At 41.2% G+C, this 22,378-nt stretch overlaps 1 protein-coding gene across 1 annotated transcript in view; it reads left to right on the top strand.

The window, feature by feature from the left end:
* The window catches only part of LOC122774726 (raftlin-like), a 107,969-nt gene extending 85,824 nt beyond the window's left edge, over window positions 1-22,145 (top strand). Inside the window, exons 6-9 of the mRNA XM_044034207.1 lie at window positions 179-297; window positions 13,964-14,067; window positions 20,092-20,167; window positions 21,270-22,145. Of these exons, the coding sequence (XP_043890142.1) occupies window positions 179-297; window positions 13,964-14,067; window positions 20,092-20,167; window positions 21,270-21,914 (944 nt within the window). The 3' untranslated portion in view covers window positions 21,915-22,145. The remainder of the gene's footprint in view (window positions 1-178; window positions 298-13,963; window positions 14,068-20,091; window positions 20,168-21,269) is intronic.
* Window positions 22,146-22,378: the final 233 nt, after the last annotated feature.

The following is a 22,378-nucleotide window of genomic DNA, read 5'->3' as shown; positions in this document are numbered from 1 at the left end:
GGCCCACACCACGGGCTATGTAATAAAGGGTTGTGTGTGAACGGGGCTGACTGATATCATTCCATTTCCTTTGGCCTGGAGCAACAAAAGGGGCAGCGGAGACAAGACAGATACACTCCATCCAGTAAATACTCTTTTCATGGCTCCATTTTTTTCCTTCTTCTGTCTTTTCCTGCAGATTTGCTACCAAAGTCGGTCGAAAGTGTCTTCATCTTCCAGGAGGCGAGTGATGGCGAGCAGAATGCAGCCACTCCAACGTACGACGCCATTGTTGTGGAGCAGTGGACCATCATTGATGTGAGTTTTTTGGTCACAGGTTTTGTGCTCTCAGAGGAAATAAGAGTTGTTGTGAGATTTTATCATACTCTACATGCTAGACAACAGTGTAATTTAATATTAGCGATGGCTCAATGTGACTTTTTACGATATTTGACTGTGACCCTGCGAATTTACAGATACCGATATCACTCCGATTCAGTGGTCTTATGCCCTAAAACTAGCCATAACCAGACACTTTTAAGAGTAGTAGAGTTTCAAAGATACCTGATCTGGTCGTCTTCCTCTTAATTTGGCTTCTTCCAAATTGTGGGGTCGCCACAGTCCATCTTGCCCTATCCCTTGTATCAACAATTTCCATCGGCATCCTGTTGGTTGAACAGTACTGATGGGGGTTGTTTATAACCTCAGGCCTCAACAGATCTGGTATGGCAGTATTGTTTTCAGTGATCCTCAGAAAAGGCTGAAATAATAATAGTCGCATCCTCTTAAGTCTACGATATTTTACGGATATGTTCACAGGTTAATCACGATGTTAGAAACCCGTTTTCCACACAAAAGTTATGTTTGTGTCACTTTGTAAATTGCAAGTGATCCTTCCCCATTTATTCGGGCTTAGGACTGGCACTAGGAGATTACTGGATGTTTTCTCGAATTTAGTCCCTCCATCCATCCATTCTCTATCACTTTATCCTCCATAATGGGTCGCGGGGCTGCTGGTGCCAATCCCCAGCTGACATAAGTCAAAAGGTGAGCTACACCATGGACAGGTCACCAGTCCATTGCGGGGCCAACACATACAAAACGAGCAACCAACCAACCAATCGTTTTACACGCTTTCGTGCAATATCTCTAGCGATATTTCTTTGTAATTTTGGTGTAACATTTCAGCAGAAATACAAACGATTTTCCCATCAGTGCTTGACCGTAGGACAAAGTTAGTTCACATGTCATTCTGTGAATATTTTTGCCACACCACAGTGCCGCAGCTATCAACACATTGAGGAGAAATAAATGATTCATAATTGAGTGAGAATGAAGGAATGTTGGAGCTCTGGTGCAGCGTGTTAAGGTGAAGTAGTTGTGTATTAAAATGGCCGTGCCAGTCACTAGATTAAACTCAATTTATCTCCAATGGGAGATTCTGAAATGCTGTCTTTAAGAAAACCTCCATCATCAAAAAAAATGAAGAATATCTTTGATAGACATTCAAGTAATTACTCTATCCTGGCTAAAATGAAGCTTTTCTAAAAGATCCTGCCAGCGCAGCGTTTTACAAGGACACTGAATGTTATGGTTTCTCCCTTAACTTGCCACCCGTCACTAATACTCTTATCTATATTGCGGTATCCGATCAATACGTTTAATCTACATCTCCCAGATTATACCCACAGCACAAATCCCCTTTAAGAGTATTTTCTCCCCTTGTATTGAAATCACTTGTCACTCAGATGTGGTGGCTTTTTCCCACCCCCTTCCTCACTTTTCTCCCGACAAACCCAAAGGCAAATCTGGCAGATCTCAATTTATGGGACATGTGTTGCGGTTGCCTGTGTTATCAGGAGCAAACAAGCCCTTATCTACCTGACGATTAGTGTCTCTCTTCAGCTCCAAGTTGGAGATTGATTTTGTCTGTCTGGAACTGAATGGTTTGCCGCCTTTTCCTTGCATTTCACCTGTACGTGTCTGTGTGTGTGTCCGCGCTGCTGTACATGCGTGTTTGTGTCCACTAAGTACGCATGGGGGTGGATTTTGGTCCTTGTGCGTCCGTATGTGTTTGCCGATGCTATCTGTGTAATTGAATTTAGACTTTTTCTGTGGCTCATGGCTGTCCAAGTGTGACAGGAGACTTTTGTCCGCCAAAATGTGTCCCTCTGATTAGCCGCGGCGGTGGCGCTAATGCCTTCATTTAACAATAACATGGCTCCTGCAGTCGCCCAGTGTTCATTACGCTGAGAAGACTATTAATACTGTGACAGCTCAGGATTAGGTTATTGTTAAAACCGTATTACACTGATACTTATCAATACCGTTATTGATACCTTTCTATTATTTGGTACTGGGGATACCTGAATGTAGACCTGTTGTGGAGAGTTGTGAGGAATATCGTTAATCTTATTTCACCCATAGAGGATAGGGACTGTTTTTAATCCAATAGTCTCCAGACTGCTCGTAGTGATCGACTGAAATACAAACATTTTCGTCTGTTTCTGTCTTTTGCGTCGGTATGGACGTTACACAATACTTCCTCTAGAGGGCAGTGCCGAGTGCCCAACGTGGCGACCATTGAAGATGTTATTTTATTGATCCGAGATAAACAAATGCAAGCGGTTTTCGTGGCGGAGGAATTTAATACCACTGAAAGTACATTGTCCCATTAATGGGGAATATTACTCATCGGTGTTGTCGATGAGAGAGATCCATGATTTCAATATTTCCACCACAACTTTTGACAACTTCTGACAACAGTGAGTGACGCAGAGCAGAATAAGCCAGCAAGCTATGGCCGTAGAGTCTGTTCTTCATCGTTTTCCTGACTGATTAGACGATGGACTCTGTTTCATCCGTCATCGTAAGCTCTCCTGTGATTTGGACAATGACAGATGAAATGAACGCAAAAGGCTTCTTCTGTCGCCATTTCTATCTTTTGAATAGAGTATAAATGGGCCTTAAATTTCTTACTTTAACTTGACATCAGCCCTGGATTAAACTGCCGTGGTGTTGTTTTGTACGCGACACAAACACACTAACTAGTGACTTGTAAAGCAGTTGTTTTGTTTTGTAACTGAATCATTAGAACAGTAAAGTCGAGCCATGCCGATGGAAAAGCACCTTTAGCATCTCAGCTAGGAGGCTGCAGTTCTGTTAATAGCAGCAAAAGTGTTAGCTTTACCAAACATTAGCATAAATAAATTAACGATTGTGTTGTCATTGTGATTCCACATAATACAGATTGCTTGGGTTTACGTTACGAGCTCACGTAACTAAATTAAGCTAATGGTTAGCTTTGTCAAACATTAGCATAAAAAAATGTTAGCTTTTTAAGTGTTTAAGATTTGCTAAAGAAGTCAGACACGTTGTTCTGTCTTACATCTATAGCGTGTTGTGGTCTTAAGAACTTTTGCTCAATTTAGCTAAGTGAGCTCAAACTTTTGAGCCACAATGGCGGTAGATTGAACAACACAGCAAAATGTCACAAATAATCACCTGTCATCGGCACTCTATGATCGTCCCAATCTTTCTAAAGCAAGGAGAGAATAACTATAATTTAAACATTGATTGTGTTTATTCCAGGCACCTTTTGATACTTTGGTGTTGACCAGTGAGAAAGAGGTATAAATGAAATGTTGTTCTTTTGATCCCTTATGTAACGACATAATGGATTTCAGGGCGTCCTCACAAACAAAGACAACAAACTGACAACTTTTTCACCGGGGACTGTACAAAAAAAAAACGCAATCTAAACCATGTGGAATCACAATGGCAACACACTCGTTCACAAAGGGGCGATCTCATCATCCCCCCCATTCATTGTGATAACTGCCTAAAATTGATATGCAAATACCTTCACAGCACATTGTTGTTTCAGTGCCGGCATAATTGCAAAGAAAAATAAGGCAGAATACTTATTGTGAGTGTTAGTTTTTCTCCTCCTTTCTCATGTATATATATATATATATGTATATATACACACACATCTGCCTGGTGCTTCACATTTCTATTTATCTCAGAGTCTCACAGGTGGTTGGATGTATGAGGCACACAATACAAGGAGGAAAAAAAGCAGCTGTTTTACCAAGGGCACGCAGTCATTCATGGTGTTGTCAAGCGAATCATCTCAGACGTGTTTCTTCATCACTGAGGAGGGGAAATAAAGGAGACTTTTAATTGTTTCAATTCTAAAAAAAAACATGGAGTAACACTTAATCGGCCAGTCAGGATTTTAAGGGCAGATCTTCAGGTGTTCACAAAGCAGCAGAGTGGTGATGCAGCAGTTATGTTCATATTATTCACACCATAGTATGGGGCGTGGTTGTTTAGGTTGCCTTTTGCTAAATTTGTATAATCCCTTTATTGGGCACGTGGACCTAACACACGGACCGAACAAGGGTGAGTCTGCGTTGCAACAAAATTTGCAAACTTAAAAATACTTAACACCATCTAAATCAGTGTCAAATGTTGAAATCTAAATAGTAGAGTTAAAAGTTAGTCATTTATTTTGTCATTGTTGTGAGTTAAATTTGGCATAAGCAACTTTATCAATGATTTAATGATTATTTAACAAGTTTTACAAACTTTGAAATAAATGTTCCATTTTCGGCCAACTGGAACGTGACGTTACCATTAAGAATCCTAACTCTTGTGATCTGGAAGTTCACAAACGTAACCTGAAACCAGGACGACGACAGCTTATTCAGTCAATCACCGTAGTATCCCATATTTCCTCCTCTCACAGGCAGATAATCCAGCCCAGTCCTCTTGTCGTAGTATTATTTTTTATTGCCCAGTCATGGTAGAATTTATACAATTTGATGTGGTTCGGTGATATCTGCACCGACACATATGGACGCAAGCTGCACAAGTGACTGTGAGTGAGTCTTTCAGGTGGAAAAGACGGCCGCCAGGAATCCATGAACAATGGATTATAGAAAAATAAACACAAGGGGAAACTAAGGAGCTCAAGCCGGAGCATCACAGATAATCCAACGTAGCAGGCAAACACCACAGAGAACATGGTGGAACAAGCACAGAGGAACTGACACAGAGAATTGACTCTATGAGGGAGGGAGGGGTGATTGGTCACAGATTAACCATGTCAGGGCGGGGCAGACTATCACACAAGCAGAGAGAAAGGAGGGAAAACCAAGCAAAAACAACAGGAATCGAATTACAAAATAAAGCACGAGTGCTTATGAAGACAGAGAAGGAGGAACAAGGTGCTTCTTTTGGACTTTTGCTTGTTAATAATAGCAAACATCAAACGTTTCCATCAAAATCCAAATATTTTGTCCATCGACCATGTGTAAAAGTGGATGAATCTTCTGGTTACAAAAGGAATTTCTGTTACGTAGCCTTGAAATTTGGGATTTGAACCAAAAGTCCTCTGCGACCAGGCTGTCAGTCACACTGGTGTCCACTCACGTGTCTATTTTCCCTCTAAATGGACATTTTGTTGTCAAAAAAGACCATAGATAGATCATATCCTACCAGAATATGTTTTAATGATGTTATAAATCAAGTTTCTATAACGCGTAGAACACATTTTGCTCATCGCAATGCGACATCCATGACCAAATAAATCATTATAATACATAATCCCAATCCCAATATTGATTAAGTTTAATTGTGATTACTCTTTTGTTTTATTACGTGCTATTATTATTAATTTGGCCGTAAGTGAGAAGCACTATATTGTTTCTACAAATTAACACAACATACTGTGTATCATTAAAATGAGACAACATATCTAATTACACATTTTAATATATCTTAATTTCGCCGCCTTGGGAAGCAGTAATAATAATAATGAGTCTAGGTCATGTGACTCGTTTTTCTCATATCTGCTCGCTCTGTTACCTGTTTTATTTTGGGCCTGTGTCCTAAATACATAACTGAACATAATGCAGGTTTGTGTTGTTGTTGTTGTTGTTGTTTTTTATTCTGCTGAGCTGTATGACTCCAGCAGGAAACCTGCAGATGATGCAGAAATTAATAACTCATCAACGGCCTCGGCTATGAAACTTCAATTAGGACTCGCCAGCTCATCTCATGTGTCCTGAGGGAAGGTTAATACGAGAACTAATGTAGTGAAAGAGCAATAACCACAGAAAACATGCTCACAGTTCAACTCGAGCTGGGTCTTAATGTGTTTGCGCACAATGAGCTTCTGCGGGAGAATTTATTCACCGAGAGGGACGAAGAGCATTAGCAGGGTGCTGTAATATTCCAGTCTTTCCTGTTCCAGGAAAAAAGAGCAGTGAACGTGAACCTCGATCAGAGAAAACTCAACCAATGTGTTTTTCTATGACGGATGCTGATTCTTAGTCATATTTTGGCCATTATATTTAGTCAATTGTCTTTTTTCATTCTGTCCATAACCGTTTAATAATAACACTGTCTCTGTAATCTACACTTTATACTTTATTAGTGACTTTGCAATGTTTATCAAGTTACTGAGAAGCAAATATTAATTAGGCAAACCAATAAGTTGGTCTGCCTGGTTGTCTTCTTCAGGTCTCTGTCTCTTCGGGTCGCTATCTCTTCAGGTCTCTGTCTCTTCAGGTTTTTTATAATATTAATATTCATTTAAAATGTAAGAAGAAGGAAAATCTTGTCTGATCTGTCTGTGTCCTGTTGTATCCTGTCTGTCTGTGTCCTGTCTGTCTCCTGTCTGTTTGCTGTCTTTCTGTGTCCTGTCTGTCTCCTGTCTGTCTGCTGTCTGTCTCCTGTCTGTTTGCTGTCTGTCTGTGTCCTGTCTGTCTCCTGTCTGTCTGCTGTCTGTCTGTGTCCTGTCTGTCTGTCTCCTGTCTTTCTCCTGTCTGTTTGTGTCATGTCTGTCTCCTGTCTGTCTGCTGTCTGTCTGTCTCCTGTCTGTCTGCTGTCTGTCTGTCTCTGTGTCCTGTCTGTCTGCTGTCTGTCTGTCTCCTGCCTGTCTGCTGTCTTTCTGCTGTCTGTCTGTGTCCTGTCTGTCTGTCTCCTGTCTTTCTCCTGTCTGTCTGTGTCATGTCTTTCTCCTGTCTGTCTGCTGTCTGTCTGTCTCCTGTCTGTCTGTGTCCTGTCTGCCTGCTGTCTGTCTGTCTGCTCTGTCTGTCTGTCTGTCTCTGTCTGTCTGTCTCTGTTCTCTCTGTCTGTCTGCTGTCTCCTGTCTGTCTGCTGTCTGTCTCTGTCTGTCTGTCTGTCTGTCTGTCTCCTGTCTGTGTCCTGTCTGTCTGCTGTCTGTCTCCTGTCTGTCTGCTGTCTGTCTGTCTGTCTGTCTGTCTCCTGTCTGTCTGCTGTCTGCCTGTCTCCTGTCTGTCTGCTGTCTCCTGTCTGTGTCCTGTCAAGGTCAGAGTCAAAGTGAAGTGAAAGGAGCTTCTCTCCGTCCCACAGTTCACTAACATCTCGGGCTTTGAAGAACAAACACTTGAGTCCTCAGTAACTGGGTTTATAAATATAAAACTGGATGATTGCGCCCCCACGTCAGGACACTGGTGTGGCGGTGAGGAAATCTTCACATCCACACACACATGAAGATATTGCTCCTTCTGAGCCTCGGGGCTTCTGTCATGTTTGAAATTGAAAACATCCTCAGACAAAAGCCACGTCGCAGACAGCGTCTTCCTCTGCGTTTACTAGAATCTCGGTGGTCGGTGCAGCGAACACAGGATGCAGACGTGCTGTTTTTCTTCTGTTGTGGAGCGTGTTCTGTGTTGTGTGTGCGTTGTGTGTGTGTTTTTCTCTCTCTGTGTTCCTGTGTGTGTGTGTGTGCGCGCGCTGTGGCCTGCACGTGTGTGTGTGATCGTTAGCGTGCATCGCCCGCTGTCCATGAGATCTCTATTCCCGCTGACTGAGGTGAGAGAAGAGGTGACCTAGATAGAAGGAGAGTAATTTGCGCCGTCCGTGTGCGAGCGAGAGATGGCACCCACTCTGTCAGACATGGTGATGATGACGCTGATAGCTGTGGCACAGAGGGGCACGTTTGGCTTTGCGGGGTGCAGTTGTTTAAAAGGTGTTGCAAGTTGTAAGAAAAATAATGAGTTTACATTTAACCAGTAACAGTTTTATTATGAATGTTCAGGAACCAGAGAAATTTTCTGTTTTGAAAAAGCCATATATATGCAACTGATGATCATTTTCTTACTTTTATTTACTTTCTATATATACTTTTATATTACTTTCTTGATGAGTTGAAGCTGGAAAATCAGAGAAACTGGTTTTATTTATTTATTTTGTTTTAAAAAAAAACACACCTGGTTTCTGTCTCTCCAGGTCTCTATCTCACCTGGTCTCTTTAGGTCTCTCCTGGTTTCTGTCTCACAATAAAGCTGGAACATCAGAGAAACTGGTTTTAAATATTCAAAAATAAAAACACGCCAACTGATCAATCGATTATCAGAGTAGCTGTTGAATAAAACACACCTTAAATATATAAACTTAAAAAAAAATAAAAAAAAAACAGAAAAACAGCTGTTTTTTTTCAAGCATATTTTATAGGTATTTCCTTTTTTAGAAGAACCTACAACAGATGTGCACAAAAAATAAAGAAAAGCTTAGAAACAAAACAAAATACAGACACAGGACATACAAATAATAATAAAATAAATAATATCAGAAATATAATAAACATATCACTATCATAAAAACAGCTGTGTTTCATGCAATGAAAAGTTCAATAAACCAACCATGTGAGGACATAATTCAGTGTCAACATTAAGGCCAAAGTAAACTCAAAAAAGTAAATTCAAACACCTATCCATGATCCATGATAAGTGATCCAAACAGAAAAAAAGAGAGCAGATGAAACTGTGGAGAATAGATGTAAAAATAGCATCAATGTACTGTACAGTATCCATCATTTATATCTTTGAAAGGGTTTTGTTTGAGATGGTTGTGGCGGTGCTTGAGTCACAGTGGATGCTGGATTTTCTGTTGCTGTGACAACGCTCAAGGTTGAGAGAGCCTGGCGGGAGCGTCTACTATTTAAATGCCCCAAAAGGCATTTGCTTCATCATTACTGGACTGGGTCTGCAAACCTGTTGACCTCAGTCGTCTGCTCAAAAAAATATAAAATAAAAGCAAAAACACATTCAGAGCGGCTGAAAAACAGAACTGCGGTTTGTTATGTCGGTCTCGCATGGAGATGGTGGAAGGAGGGAGGGAGGGAGAGAGGGAGAGAGAGGGAGTTGATAGAAAAATAATACCCCTTTGTTTTTGTTGAGCAGAGTGCACCGTGGACTTTAAATTGACCTGCAGCTGCACCTTTCTTTACCGTAGGCCTGGAAAGAAATAAACGTCTTCTTCGGTCTGCGTTCAAAAAAAGAAATTCATCTTTAAAGAGAGAGGAGGTCAGAGCTGAAGTGGGATCCCTAGAAAAAGAGATTATTTTTGAGGTCAAAATACGACTGTATTCAAGATTCAAGAACACTGCTGATACTGGCACCTATTTTATCGCATTTACTTTCTTTACGTGGGGATCGAAATACACAAATTCAGGCCGATTTTCAAGCGTTTTGGTCGCGACCGACTCTTTTCCAGTGTCCGACCTGATGATGAACGTCGGGAACGACGAAGTGTAGCATAATTGAAGAACAGAGAATGTCTAGCATGTTAGAATAGTTTCTATTTTTCTTGGCATCTTCTCTGACATCTCCTACAAAAGGCGTGACCAAAGTCCGGCCCGTGGGCCAATCACGGCCCTCTGTCAGATGTTGTTACTGTTAGAAAAAGGTCTGAGAGGCCATTGGCTCCCTGGAAATCTTTAGATTGATCAAATCTGGCCCTCATTAAAAAAAAGCTTTGGACACCCCTGTCCTACGACGTGTTCCCGGACATTGACCACGACGGATGGTTTGGTCCAGGTCATCCACAAGTACACGGCAAGAATCTGTGTCACTGTGATTGATAATCTGACCGTGGAAAACAAAAATATTGTGTTGTCTATTCCCGGGATTAGACTCTTCACTCTCTTTTATAGGTTTCTTTGCAGTGTAGGCAGTTGTTGCCAGTGCTGGTGCCGCTGTTGGCCCATCAAACACTCTCTACCTCTCTGAACTGAGCAGAATGTGCAGTGGCTTTAAAAAAGACTTCAGAGTTGGTCTTGAAATCTTTCTCTCAGATCATTAAATTTACATTCTGTGGCCGCTCTCAGATCAGGTGTTAGTAGCAAACATGATTTGAGGAGGTGGTTACAACTCGGCTCGTCCGTCTTGTTTCTTTATCGTTTCTCAGATAACATCAAAGACAAAGATGGTGAGGGGATTGCTTTAATGTTTTTAGGGCCCCCCCCCCCTTGTTTTCGGGCTCTCAGATGCAGTAAGGTCGCTGTGTATAGTAAGTCAAGGAGAGCGGCGACTCTCACTCTGGGAGCCGTGATTAATTCTCACCTGCCCCACAGAACAACATGCGGTTACAGATAAATTATCTCTCAATTTACTTTCTGGGACGGCTTTGAAAGAGCGTGGGACTGTGTCTCTAGGAACGGCTCCAACATAAACCCCTGAAAAAATGTCAACGTGCCGCTCCCAGTAGGGACGTAGAAAGTAATGCTTGTGTAAATAATGTCTGCGGCAGTGTTTTTGTATTTCGGAGGATTAGCGCTTTGAAAGCTAACGTGATATGTTTGATATTTAGGTTGTGTTTGCGCACGTTCTGTCATCTCGGTCAATACAAATCCGTGGAAGAAAAATGAGACGCTGTGCACTGGAGTGGGTTTAAGTGTTTTGATTTGAAGTCTGTGTCATGGCAGCCAACAGTGAGCGCTGCATGCTGATCAGTCTCTCTGTTCCAGAGCGAAGGTTTTCCACTTCTCCTCGGTTTCCTCCGTAGCCTCTGACTGCACACCAGATCTCAGCCGTACGACAGCGCTGCAGTTAGTTATCAAACTATTCCTCTGTAGCAGCTACAGAGGAACTGTAAGTAGATACACCTGTGCTAGTTCTGCAGTCATTATCAGCACTAGTGTTGCAGCATATTATTATCAAAGACAAGATTGTCCTCTCTCAGTCCCACCATTAACACACAGTGAGGAGCCATACATACAAACACACAAAATAGACAGTAGAAATGAAATAGGATTCAATGTGTTTCCCAGATACACGATGTTTATTGCAGTTTAAAATGCACAGAGATGCAGCAGCAGTGTTGCCGAAAAGGCCTAGCATTATTTATTAGTACTAGCATTAAGATGCAGTAGTGGTATTATAACAGCATCAGGGTCAATTGTGATCTTGTTAGTTTAGAATTTAGTTAAAAGAGCATTTTTTTTGTGGTCAGATACTCAAAAGAAAAATGCTTATTCAGGGACTGTTGACTAGCAGTGGAAGGAGAGGCAATAAACGTTGTAGAAGTACACGTAGCTGTTGTGTTGTCATAGTAGTAGTAACCGGACATGTGGTATATGGTATAAATATTATACAACTACTCAGCAGTGGTAGCTGTAGTTGTAAAAGTAGTTGATGCTGCTGGACAAATTGTATCAGTAGTTTTAGATGAAGTAGAAATAATACAGTAGAAGTACTATTAGCGGTGATTTTGCTACTGCTATTACTAGCTGCCAGGGGAAGTAGCGATAATAATACTTGTTGAAGTACAAGTAGTTGTAGATGTTGTTGTTGTAGTTGCCAGAAAAAAATGTCAATAGTTGTAGAAGAAATAATACTTGCAGAAGTACTAGTAGCACGGGTGTTGTTGCAGTAGTAGAAGTATTTTCCTTACCAGACATGGAAGTAGATGAAGTATTAGGTGTAGAAGTACTTGTAGCACTTGTGATGTTATAGTAGAAGTTACCAGATAAATAGTATACACACAAGTAGGAGCATAAACAGGAGTGGCAGTTCTAATAGCTGCCAGACAAATAGTGTCAATAGTTGTAAAAGTACTAGTAGCACTGGTGTTATTGTAGTACTTTCCATACCAGACAAAGAAGTAGACAAAATAATACTTGTAGAAATGCTTGTAGCAGTTGTGATGTTGTCGTAATAGTAGTCATAGTGGAAGTAGTAGTACCACCCAGACAAGCAGTATAAATAGTAGGAAGTCGAGGTGGAAGTCACAGTAGTAGTAGGTTCCAGTAGTTGTACTTTATTTCTTGTAATAGAAGTACAACTAGCAATGGTGCTGTTTTACTAGTAGAAGTAGTTGTGTACTAGTAGTTTTCACAAAGTAGTGTCAATACTTTTGGAAGTAGAGGAAATAATACTTTTCGACAAACTTGTACTAATAGACGCTACAAATAGTAGTTGGGGCTTGTTTTATAGTCTTTGTTCCAGAATAATATCTCAGTAGATTAACCACTTCCTTAACTATCCTACATCTGCATCACTTCATCAGTAAGTACCAGAATCAAGTTCTCCTCTGGTTCTGGTTCTGGTTCTGGTTCCTTCAGGAACAATCCGGAACAGCCTCATCATCGGCAGCTCTGGTCTTGAAACCTGTGGCCGGTGCAGCTTTAATTAAAGAATATTTTCACATGTCTCCGTTGAGTGTGGAGGTGTGATTTCTTTTTTTTTTTCTGCAGCAGTTTTATCTGATGGTTGCGCTATGAATAGACTCTGTGGTTCATGTTCACCTGCCGTCTTGACTCATATCACCTCCTGTGACTGCATCACACACGGTTAATGGTCTGGAATTCATGCGAAAGGAAGAGGAGAAAAAAAAAAGGCAACTGTCAGTGTACGTTCATTGAAGAAGCTAACCTTGGTTTAACGGCCTGCTCGACATCGTTTCGATTAAATTCATTATATCTGAGTTGTTGTTTTTTAAAAAAAAGCACATTTGATGGCTAAAAAAATGATATTTAACGGATTCTGTTGTATTATACATTGTATCCACTCATATAACAAGGAAGGTGAGTCACCTTTACTCTTTATGACACTTTGTTTTATACTAATATTTCACTCTAGAATACAGAAGTACTACTTGTACAACCATATGACAGTGGTAGTTGTTAGTATAGTATCAATAGTTGTAGACATAGGAGAATTATACCAGTAGAAGTACTATTTAGCAGTGCTTTTACTACTGCTACTAGTAGCACTGGTGTTGTTGCAGTATTAAAATACTTTTACGCTACTGGAATATAGAATGAGGATTAACTTACTGCTACTTTATACTCAGCAGGAAAAGGACAATTTAAAAATCATAAAAGCACAATTTAAAAAAAAATGATAGAAGGATCATTTTAAAAAATGATAAAGGGACATTGCAATTCGTTTTTTTGTTTGCGTGTATCATCCACTGCTTTAGACTTCAGTAACTTCAGGTCTCTTCATGGAGTGATGTTGTCCACGTGTGAGCGAGCTGTGACTGACACGTGGTGTGGTTTTTCATTTTCGATCACTGACGGCACGGCAAACCACAGGCACTCACACACACACACACGCACACACACTTCCTTTCTCCAGAGCTTGTCGTGTGTGTGTGTGTCACCACACATCACCAGTCATCTGCAGGTTTCCGTTTGAGTAATGAAGTCAAACTGAACATTTTTAAAAAGCCCTCCCACAACGCGTCACTTAAGACAATGGCGACGCCTACAGAAAAATGTTTACCGTTAAGTGAGCAGTCTCACATGTTTACCCACGGACGCTGTGGGAAATACTTTGCCATTAACACGGAGGACCGGCGTGTTCACTCTGGGAGTGTGATGTCAGTAGAAATTGATGTTGATGTTCTTTTTTTTATTTTCATATTTCATATATAAATATATATCACACACATTCACAAGGTTGTTTAAAAAGCGTGAGATGTGAGAGTGGAGTGATGCTGACTCTGCTTACTTACATCTCGCACCTTGTTCCCTCACAGCTGGTAATCACAGTCATGAACGCCCACAGCTACACAGTATATGTATATATGCATACTGTCGATTGCTGCTGCTGCATGCAGTGTTTAAGAAGATGATGACCATCCACAGGTGTGTGTGTGTGTGTGTGTGTGAGTGAGGTGATTGCAGGGTTGTGACCTGTGATTTCTGTTGTTTTCCCCGCAGGGTCTGCAGGTGAAGGCTGATTATGTTCCCCTGCTTCAGTCGCTCGCTACATATGGATGGAGACTCACCTGTGTGCTGCCCACGCCCATAATCAAGACCAACAGGTAACATCACCCTGGGATCACGATTCGGTTCGGTGACTTATAACGACCTCTGTTGGCAGCCTTCGGGAATTGCAGTCATCAAGCACAAGCCTTTTAACAAGTATTTGTGACCTTCACTGACCTCATAGTCCGAATCCAATTCAAATCTACTCTGTAAAACACTCAACAGCCACTTTATTAGGCACACGGGGGATGAGATCGCATAGTAATTTAAGGGAAACTGAGTAAATAAGTCATGTGTTTCTGCTAAATAACTAAATAACACACATCTGTCACACTCGAATGTTTAAAAATACATTTCAAAACACTTCTCAAAAAAAAAAAAAAGGGAACAATATGCAGTACATGCCACAGACTTCACAGGGACAAACTGGAACCTGGTATGAATTATGTAGCTCACACACACACACACACACACACTTTGTTTGTTGAACTAATTAGTCACAGATTCACCAAGCGTTTTGGAGGAAATTGACCCGAATCTGTGTCAGTTTGGGCCGAGCTTTGAACCGAGCAGCAGCAGCAGCAGCTGTGAAAATTTAAAAGAAGCAGCAGCAGCAGCAGCAGCAGCAGCAGCAGTGACTGTGGCTGTGGCTGGAAAATCTTCTTCACAGAAATGTAACGGTTGCTAAGGCTCAGTCTGTGCTGACTCATGGCTGCTGTATGAGTGTGCATCCGCTTATACGGTCAAAGGCCTGAGACGCACTGCGGAGCAGAGAATAATGGGCCTTAACACGCTGATAATGAACTGTACCCGTTTGTGTCACGAGAGAGTAAAACACTGCGTTGCACTGATAAGGATTTAAAGACATATCTAAAAGTAGATTGTGTGAGTGTAAAGCTAAAGGCTAAATATAACCCAAGCAGTTCAGCTGAGAAACGTTAATAAAAAGAAAATGAGGTTCAATACTCAGGAGTCAACGTGTAAATATTATAACAGTGACGTCAGTACAGTGAAAATGTGAGGTGACATGAATGTCCCCGAGGACTAGAAGACATAAAAGTGCAACATTGGAATCGATTGTGCTAAATTAAAAAGAGTAAAATGTGTAAATGTCAGTCCACTAGTGAATTAACACCTGGAAAATATCTGGGATGTATTTTTTTTTAAACCAGGTTGCCAAAAGGAAAGTTTTTTTGTTTTTTTTTAGGAGATGTCAGGAGCAATTTTTTGTGGTCATTTTATTTTTTCTAACATACAGAACATTTGTAGAAAACATCCAGACTGTTTGTGAAAGCAGCCTCGCGATGTTTCTACAGGGCAAGTAAATGTAATCAACCATTCATTAACCATCATTCACTGAAGAGGTAATTACATACGTAACAGACAGATCGTTTGTAAGAAGTGCTTTCAAACAAGTTAACCAGTTCTGCCACCGGTGGATTAGCGGTAGAGGGAGTCGTCTTTTGGAAAGGTGTGGGTTCAATTCCTGGCAACCCCACGTTGCTCCTGTATGTGAATGGGTATGAAATAATATGTGCGATAGAAACTAAATACAAAATAAATACAAACCATTTACTATTAAGACCAGGTTTTGGGCTCCATGAGGACTACTGGTCCTGACAATGTCAGTGTTTATACATACATAGGACTCTCATATGACTTTTCATGACCCTGAAGAGATCTAAATGCCTCATCCTAACCTTTAACCTAATCCCTACATAAACCTAACTCTAAACCCAAACTAAAACCAGGTCTTAATGCTAAAAAAAAAATCTCTTTAAAATGATGAGGACCAGCCAAAAAGGTCTGACCTCACCTCCTATGGTTTATTTTTTATTTTTTGGTCCTCATGAAGATGCACATACAAGTACACACACTTACACACTCACACACACACTCTTTTTGTTGAGCATCTGCAGTAAAATAAAACAAGACAGAGGCGTTTAACACCACAATAACATTAAAGCGAGATGAGATTGAGCAAATAAAAATTTAAGGACCAGGAAAAAGAATATGGACGTCTGCACTGCTCTGTGTGTGTGTGTGTGTGTGTCTGTGTGCGCTCGTGTGTGTTTCTGTTTGGTCAGATGTGTGAAAACTTTGGCCACAAAATCAACCAGAAAAAAATATATCATAAACACGTAAGACACACACACACACAAAAAACCGCACGTCTGCTGCACAAAAGCCTTCAAGGACAGGATGAAGGATTACAGCCACCGCTGAGTCAACAATGCACATATTTTACATGTAAATATTGGTGCTGGCTTTCATCAAAAAAAAAGAAATAAATGTGACTCCATCAATAACGTGTTTCACATTTTTGATGAAGTGAACACGCGGCATTTTCCGTACGGTGACTGATTGAGGTTTGCTGTGACGCCGCCTCAGTCCTCTGGTTATGTTTGCTGCTCTGTGAGATCACAGCTGATTAATTACCTCTCTGTTTTCATCCTCCCCCCTTCTCTCTCTCTCTCTCCTTTCTTATAAAATGCCACAAAGCAACAGCACAACATGGCTAATTAATCAGAGTCGGCCTAGATACAGTAACAGCTCATTTCTCTCCCCGCCTGCACAAAAAAAAAACAATAAAATAAAACCAGAAGTGAGCTGAACTAATGTTTGATGATCTAATTCAGACGTACACGTGTTTTTGGTCGTACTGACTCGTCAGTAAAGCAAACTTGTAAATGTTTTCATGTCTTCATGTGGAAAGGGAGGTCGGTTAAGTGTCAGCGATCGCGGCGGCGTCTGAAATGAATGCTAACTGGCGCTCAGCGGCGTCTCCACACAACATTAAATCACGCCGCCGTCGTCTCGTGTGTCTGCGCTCGCCGCATTCAATTAATGCAGATGGTAATTTGCGGCGCGGAGCCATTTGCTACTGTAAATGTGATTGTTGTTGTTGTTGTTGTTGTTGTTTTTTTCCTCGGGACATAAAACAATGAGAGAGGAATATGGTTAATTGTTTGGTTTTATTTGTTGGCCTTTGTTCGAGGCTAAATGGTGATGAATTCATCTGTCTTTTAAAGGTCTGGTGTGTTACAATTGGTTACAGTGGCAATTTATTTTTCGTCATTAGTTTATATAATCGGGTTATTGAAGACTAAGCTGTTTTTCTTTTACCAAACTTCCTTTTGAAAACATGGCAGCACAAGATGACAGCCTTCTTAAAGCGAGGCCGTTTTGTCTAAAGTATAAAAGATTAATACTAAGGCAACAAACCCTTTTTCTATTATTATTATTATTTTAGAGCGATTATACACTTATATAGACATAAGTATGTGCACTATGATCAATTTCTGACGTTACATACAGGAAATTCCCCCAGCAGTCTACTGTAGGTCTGTAGCAGCATAACTAAGAGATGATACAGGTTTCCCTGAGCCAGCTCTAACTATAAGCTTTATCAAAAAGGAAGGATTTAAGTCTAACTTTAAATACCGAGTGAGTGTCCGCCTCCCACTTTTAACACCATTATTCCCGTCACTGGTCATAGACCATTAAATGAATCACCAACTACTTTGCTAATTGAGTAATCTCTGATTTTACAATAAAATCATTTGAGGTTTGGCAAAAACATGATTGATTCATATTAATAAGGAAAAATAATCATATATGTCGCAGCACTTCTCGTGCGCCTGAAGCTCGCCCCTAAACTAGCTGCCGCTCTGTAGATATCATAGTGTAGGTGACACTAACAGCCAAGAGCAGATTCAGTAATCACGCCTGTGATTTTCTAAATAACCTTCTCCTCTTTAGCGTCACAGGCTGAAAAACCTCAGTTAGTTTTCGGCCTTTGATTTGCCAGAAAGCCGCCCAGCATCCTTGACAGCCTCGAAAATAGCTTATGGATAAATGTGTGTGTGTGTGGGGGGGGGAGGTAATGGAAAAAAAAAGAAGTTGTGGTGGGCTTTGAATGGTTTAGAGAATAAGCCTTGTGCTGGAGGAAGCTCAAGTCCATTTGATGTTGAAAAGGGGAAGATTTGTAGCAGGCTTTTAGGGTTCTGCAGCGATCATAAACTTGGCTGAGCGGGCAGCTTATAACATTAGACAAAAAGTACACTTTTCTTGTTTGTGTGTGTGTGTGTGCGCGTGTGTGTCCTTTTGCACGTGCGCATGTGTTTCTGGACTCCTGTCGGATAGCGCCGGGGCCACATATCGCCTTCCCTTTAAGCCCTGTCCAGTAATAGCAAGAGAGAAAATTGAAGAAATAAAGCAGAAACAAACAATAAAAGTGTCACACATCAGGCTGTCACAAGAGATAAAAGCACAGAGGTAAAAACTCAGCAAAGCGGTAAGAGTGCAAAAAGAGAACAGAGCTGTTTATGACGGAAAATAAGCAGAAAGAAGAGTAAGCTGTAGAGACAGGAGGAGGCCCACTCTGAAGTGAATGTATATTTCCTGCCACGATTATTCTGTCAGCTTGACTCCTCGTGCAGATTATCCTCTCAGAACACAGGAAGAGTGACATGTGCATGAGGAGAATGGAGGATTATTTTCTGGGGAATTGGGAGGGTAAAAAAAACCAACAAAAAAACAAAGATAATAGACGACTATGTTCAGATTCTCACAAACAGACTTTTCAAGCAAACTGCAAAATCAGGCTTTTCAGTGTTTCAGTGAGAACCATCTGTTTCTGCGGGGAAGAGGTTGGGCCCCTAAATGTGAGCCTTTGTCATTAAATCGTCAGATAAGAGAGTGACGTTTGAGCAGTGGCCAGAAATCATTTGACTGTTTAACCGGGAATCAGTAAAAGCTCTTTCTCAATGAAATTTGTGGGAATTCCTGGGATTGTTGTTGTTCTGTCTTGTCACCCCTACATGAAATGTGACATCCCAAACAAACAAGAAAACAAAAACACAGTGGAGCTCAGTCAAGATGTTCCAGTTCCACATTTCATGTTTATTTTACTCATTTGAAATAAAGTTAATGAAAGATGTTATTGAGGACCGTCCCAAGGTTGTAAAAAAGAAAAGTTTCATCAAAAGTATTCATCGCTAACAGCTGGTAAATGACACCAGACTTTGCATTGGTGCCAAAAATGAAGCAGAGAAAGAAGAAGAAATGAACATGTCTTGTGTTCCCACTCATGCCCATCAGAGCTGTAACTGATAGAAACATGTCCTCGGCTGATTAAACACATTCCAACTGGTCAATAAACAATTTAAACCTAGGATTAATTGGGTTTTTTGATCAGGGAATTAAGTGTAATGGAAGATCAGTAAAGAGGGACACGTCTATCATGGCCAATATAAGACCAAGACTTTTAGAAATTGAGACTAAGTCAAGACCAAGACCAGGATCTGACAAAACCAATATAAGACCAAGGAGATCAAGCTAAGACCAAGACCAGAGTCTATCATGGCCAATATAAGAAAAAGAATTTTAGAAACTGAGACTAAGTCATGACCAAGACCAGGATCTGACAAAACCAATATAAGACCAAGGAGATCAAGCTAAGACCAAGACTAGAGTCTATCATGGCAAATATAAGAACAAGAATTTTAGAAACTGAGACTAAGTCATGACCAAGACCAGGAATTTACCAAAACCAACATAAGACCAATACATTTATGGACTAAGATCAATCCAAGACCAGAGACCATCATGACCAAAACAAGACCAAGACTTTTAGAAACTGAGACAGTCAAGACCAAGATCAGGATCTGACAAAACCAAAATAAGAGCAAGACTTTAAGAAACTGAGACTAAGTCAAGACCAAGACCAGGATCTGACAAAACTAACATAAGAGCAAGACTTTAAGAAACAGACCAAGACCAGGATCTGACAAAACCAACATAAGAGCAAAACTTTAGAAACTGAGACTAAGTCAAGACCAAGACCAGGGTCTGACAAAACCAACATAAGAGTAAGACTTTTAGGGACTGAGATCAAATCAAGTCCAGAGTCTATCATGACCAATATTAGACCAAAACTTTAAGAAACTGAGACTAAGTCAAGACCAAGACCAGAATCTATCCGTCTGTCTGTCTCAATTTACTGTAATTTTGTACTATTTCAAATAATGTCTAAATAAATGAAATTGTCTTTCTCTCCGCTGTCTTGTATCCTTCAGTGACGGAAGTCTGTCCACCAAACAGATCGTTTTCCTGCAAAGACCCGTGTTGGGCCGAAAGAAGAGGGAATCCAAGGTACGTGACCTCACATTCCTTCCTGTGTTTCTTGGCCGAAGTGAGGTCTCACGCCAGTCGCGCCAACACCTGCTCACCATACATCCAAAGCCAACATCACCTTTTGCCACCGCCAATTCCACAGCTGTTTTTATTTTAGGTAGACAAACACACCGTGCTGGACAAAATGTGGAGAACGCTTCTCTGTTTTAGGAATCATGGAATTCTTCTGCTACACAGAGGCGTTGTTTGGGGAAGCAGGGTCAATAACTGCTTTTTCTCTGCAACCCCCAAATAGTGGTGATAACCTCTAACGCTAACCTTTGTCCGCCGCAGTATGAACCCATGTTGACACTGTCCGTGACCCAAATTTAAACCGCCATCACAACAACACATTTAAGTGGAAACATTGGCTGCAAGTGGAGACACAAGGAAAAACTCATTTTAGCCTCTTAATGCTCACCAGATAAAATCTACAACCGCCCAAGTCTTCACTAACTTAATAATATGTGTGCTGCTTATCTTTTGCCATAGATATTTGACTGGAAATTTACCCCAGTGACACAATCTAACCAAATGAGGCAGCAGTTGACCAGCAGCTCCTGTGTACCCGAGAGCTAAAAACAATGATTTTCTCAATAGACTTTGGTGCAGGAGAGGCCGTACAGTGGTTAAAACCCTCTGGTGTCCCTGTTGGCAGTGTCTGTCTTGTGCAGGGAGTGTGCTGCAAAAGCCCAGTTAGTACTGAGCACCATATACAACCACACTTTATAGCCCCAAGACTTTAACAAGATTTACCAATTTTCCTTACAGTTCATTGTATTCCCAGAGTGTGTCAATCGCTCCTGAGGTTTCCTGTAATTGAGGACATGTTGCATTAATTTTCTGCTTGTTTGTTTGGTCAGACTAAAGGCCTGGAGGCCATCAATAACCCTGCTCAAAATGGCCTCAATTTCCTTCTCTGCATCACTGACACTCATTTGAATTTGCTACTTTTCCCAGTGCAATATTGGATCCACTCTAATCTATTCTTAATTAAGTCTGCGTGTAACACTCTGTGCCCAAAAGCACGTTTAAAAAGAGCTGCAATGCATTCAACTAACATGCTAATGTCAATTTTCAGAAACTGATCTTCAAGCCCCGAAGCAAGTCCAACAAGAACTGCATCAAAGACATAGACAAGAACAAGAAGAAGAAGAAAGCAAAGAGTGAAAAGGATGCCGAAGATGCGAATATTCTCAATGAAAGAGAAAGGGATGAGAAAGAGGAAGAGAAGAGTCGAGAGGAAAGGGATGAGGCAACGTACGGCGATGCGGCGAAGGAAGGCGACTCAAGGTTTGAGGAAGATAGAAAGATGGATGACGGGGTTGAAATCAGCGTCGAGACTGTTGAAAAGAAAGATGGTGGAACGGAAGCAACAGACAAAGGAGAAGAAGACGGCACAAAAGAAGATGAAGAAGAAGAAGTAACATTGGCTGGAGAAGGGTCAAAAGAGAATGGAGGGCCTTTAGAAAACAAAGAAGGTCAGGAAGTGGCAGCAAGTGTCGCAGCTGTGGAAACAGTGAACAAGACCAAAGAAAAGGCGGACGTGGTTGAGGCTGTGATCGAGAACGGAGTGGAGGCAGACGAAGAGACAGATGACGCTGACGTGAAGGCGATCAAAGACATGACAGAAGAACCGTCCGGCATGGACGTCGTCACCAAGGAGATTATAGCCGAATCGCAGGCCGCCCCGACCAATCAAAGCCCAGAGGAAACTCAAGAGTAGCTTCAAGTCAAGGTCCCCCCCCCCAACCCTACCTCCAACAAGAACTGGTTCACAGTGTTTTTTTCCCTGATCCAAATTACCGGGGGATATAATCCCCATCGCTGCAGCATTGTCCAAACCTGATGTCCCTCGAAAACCTGCCACAGTGTGTAGCGACAGAATCGTTCTGTGTTTACCTGCAAACATCAGTGCTACTGTATAACCACGCATACTGAATGTATATATCCAAAAGAAACAAAAACCACGCGATGTTCAGTGTGGACTCTCACTGGAACGACTGCTAAAGTAAACGCTAGCATGTTAGCAGTTAGCTCAGCAGATACAGAGTAGTTAGCCAGCTCGCCGCGCAAAAACCCGCTACGTCGCCATGCCTCTCAAATCGCGAAAACTTCTTAAAGGTCCAGTGTAAAAGAACGAGTGCCGTCTAATTATGTTTAAACTACAGATGTAGAAGACGGAAATGA

The sequence above is a fragment of the Solea senegalensis genome, linkage group LG9 (genome assembly GCF_019176455.1).
Source record: "Solea senegalensis isolate Sse05_10M linkage group LG9, IFAPA_SoseM_1, whole genome shotgun sequence".
Taxonomy (NCBI): domain Eukaryota; kingdom Metazoa; phylum Chordata; class Actinopteri; order Pleuronectiformes; family Soleidae; genus Solea; species Solea senegalensis.
The sequence above is the reverse complement of the archived record's forward strand: the minus strand, read 5'-3'. Positions and strand labels throughout refer to the sequence as shown.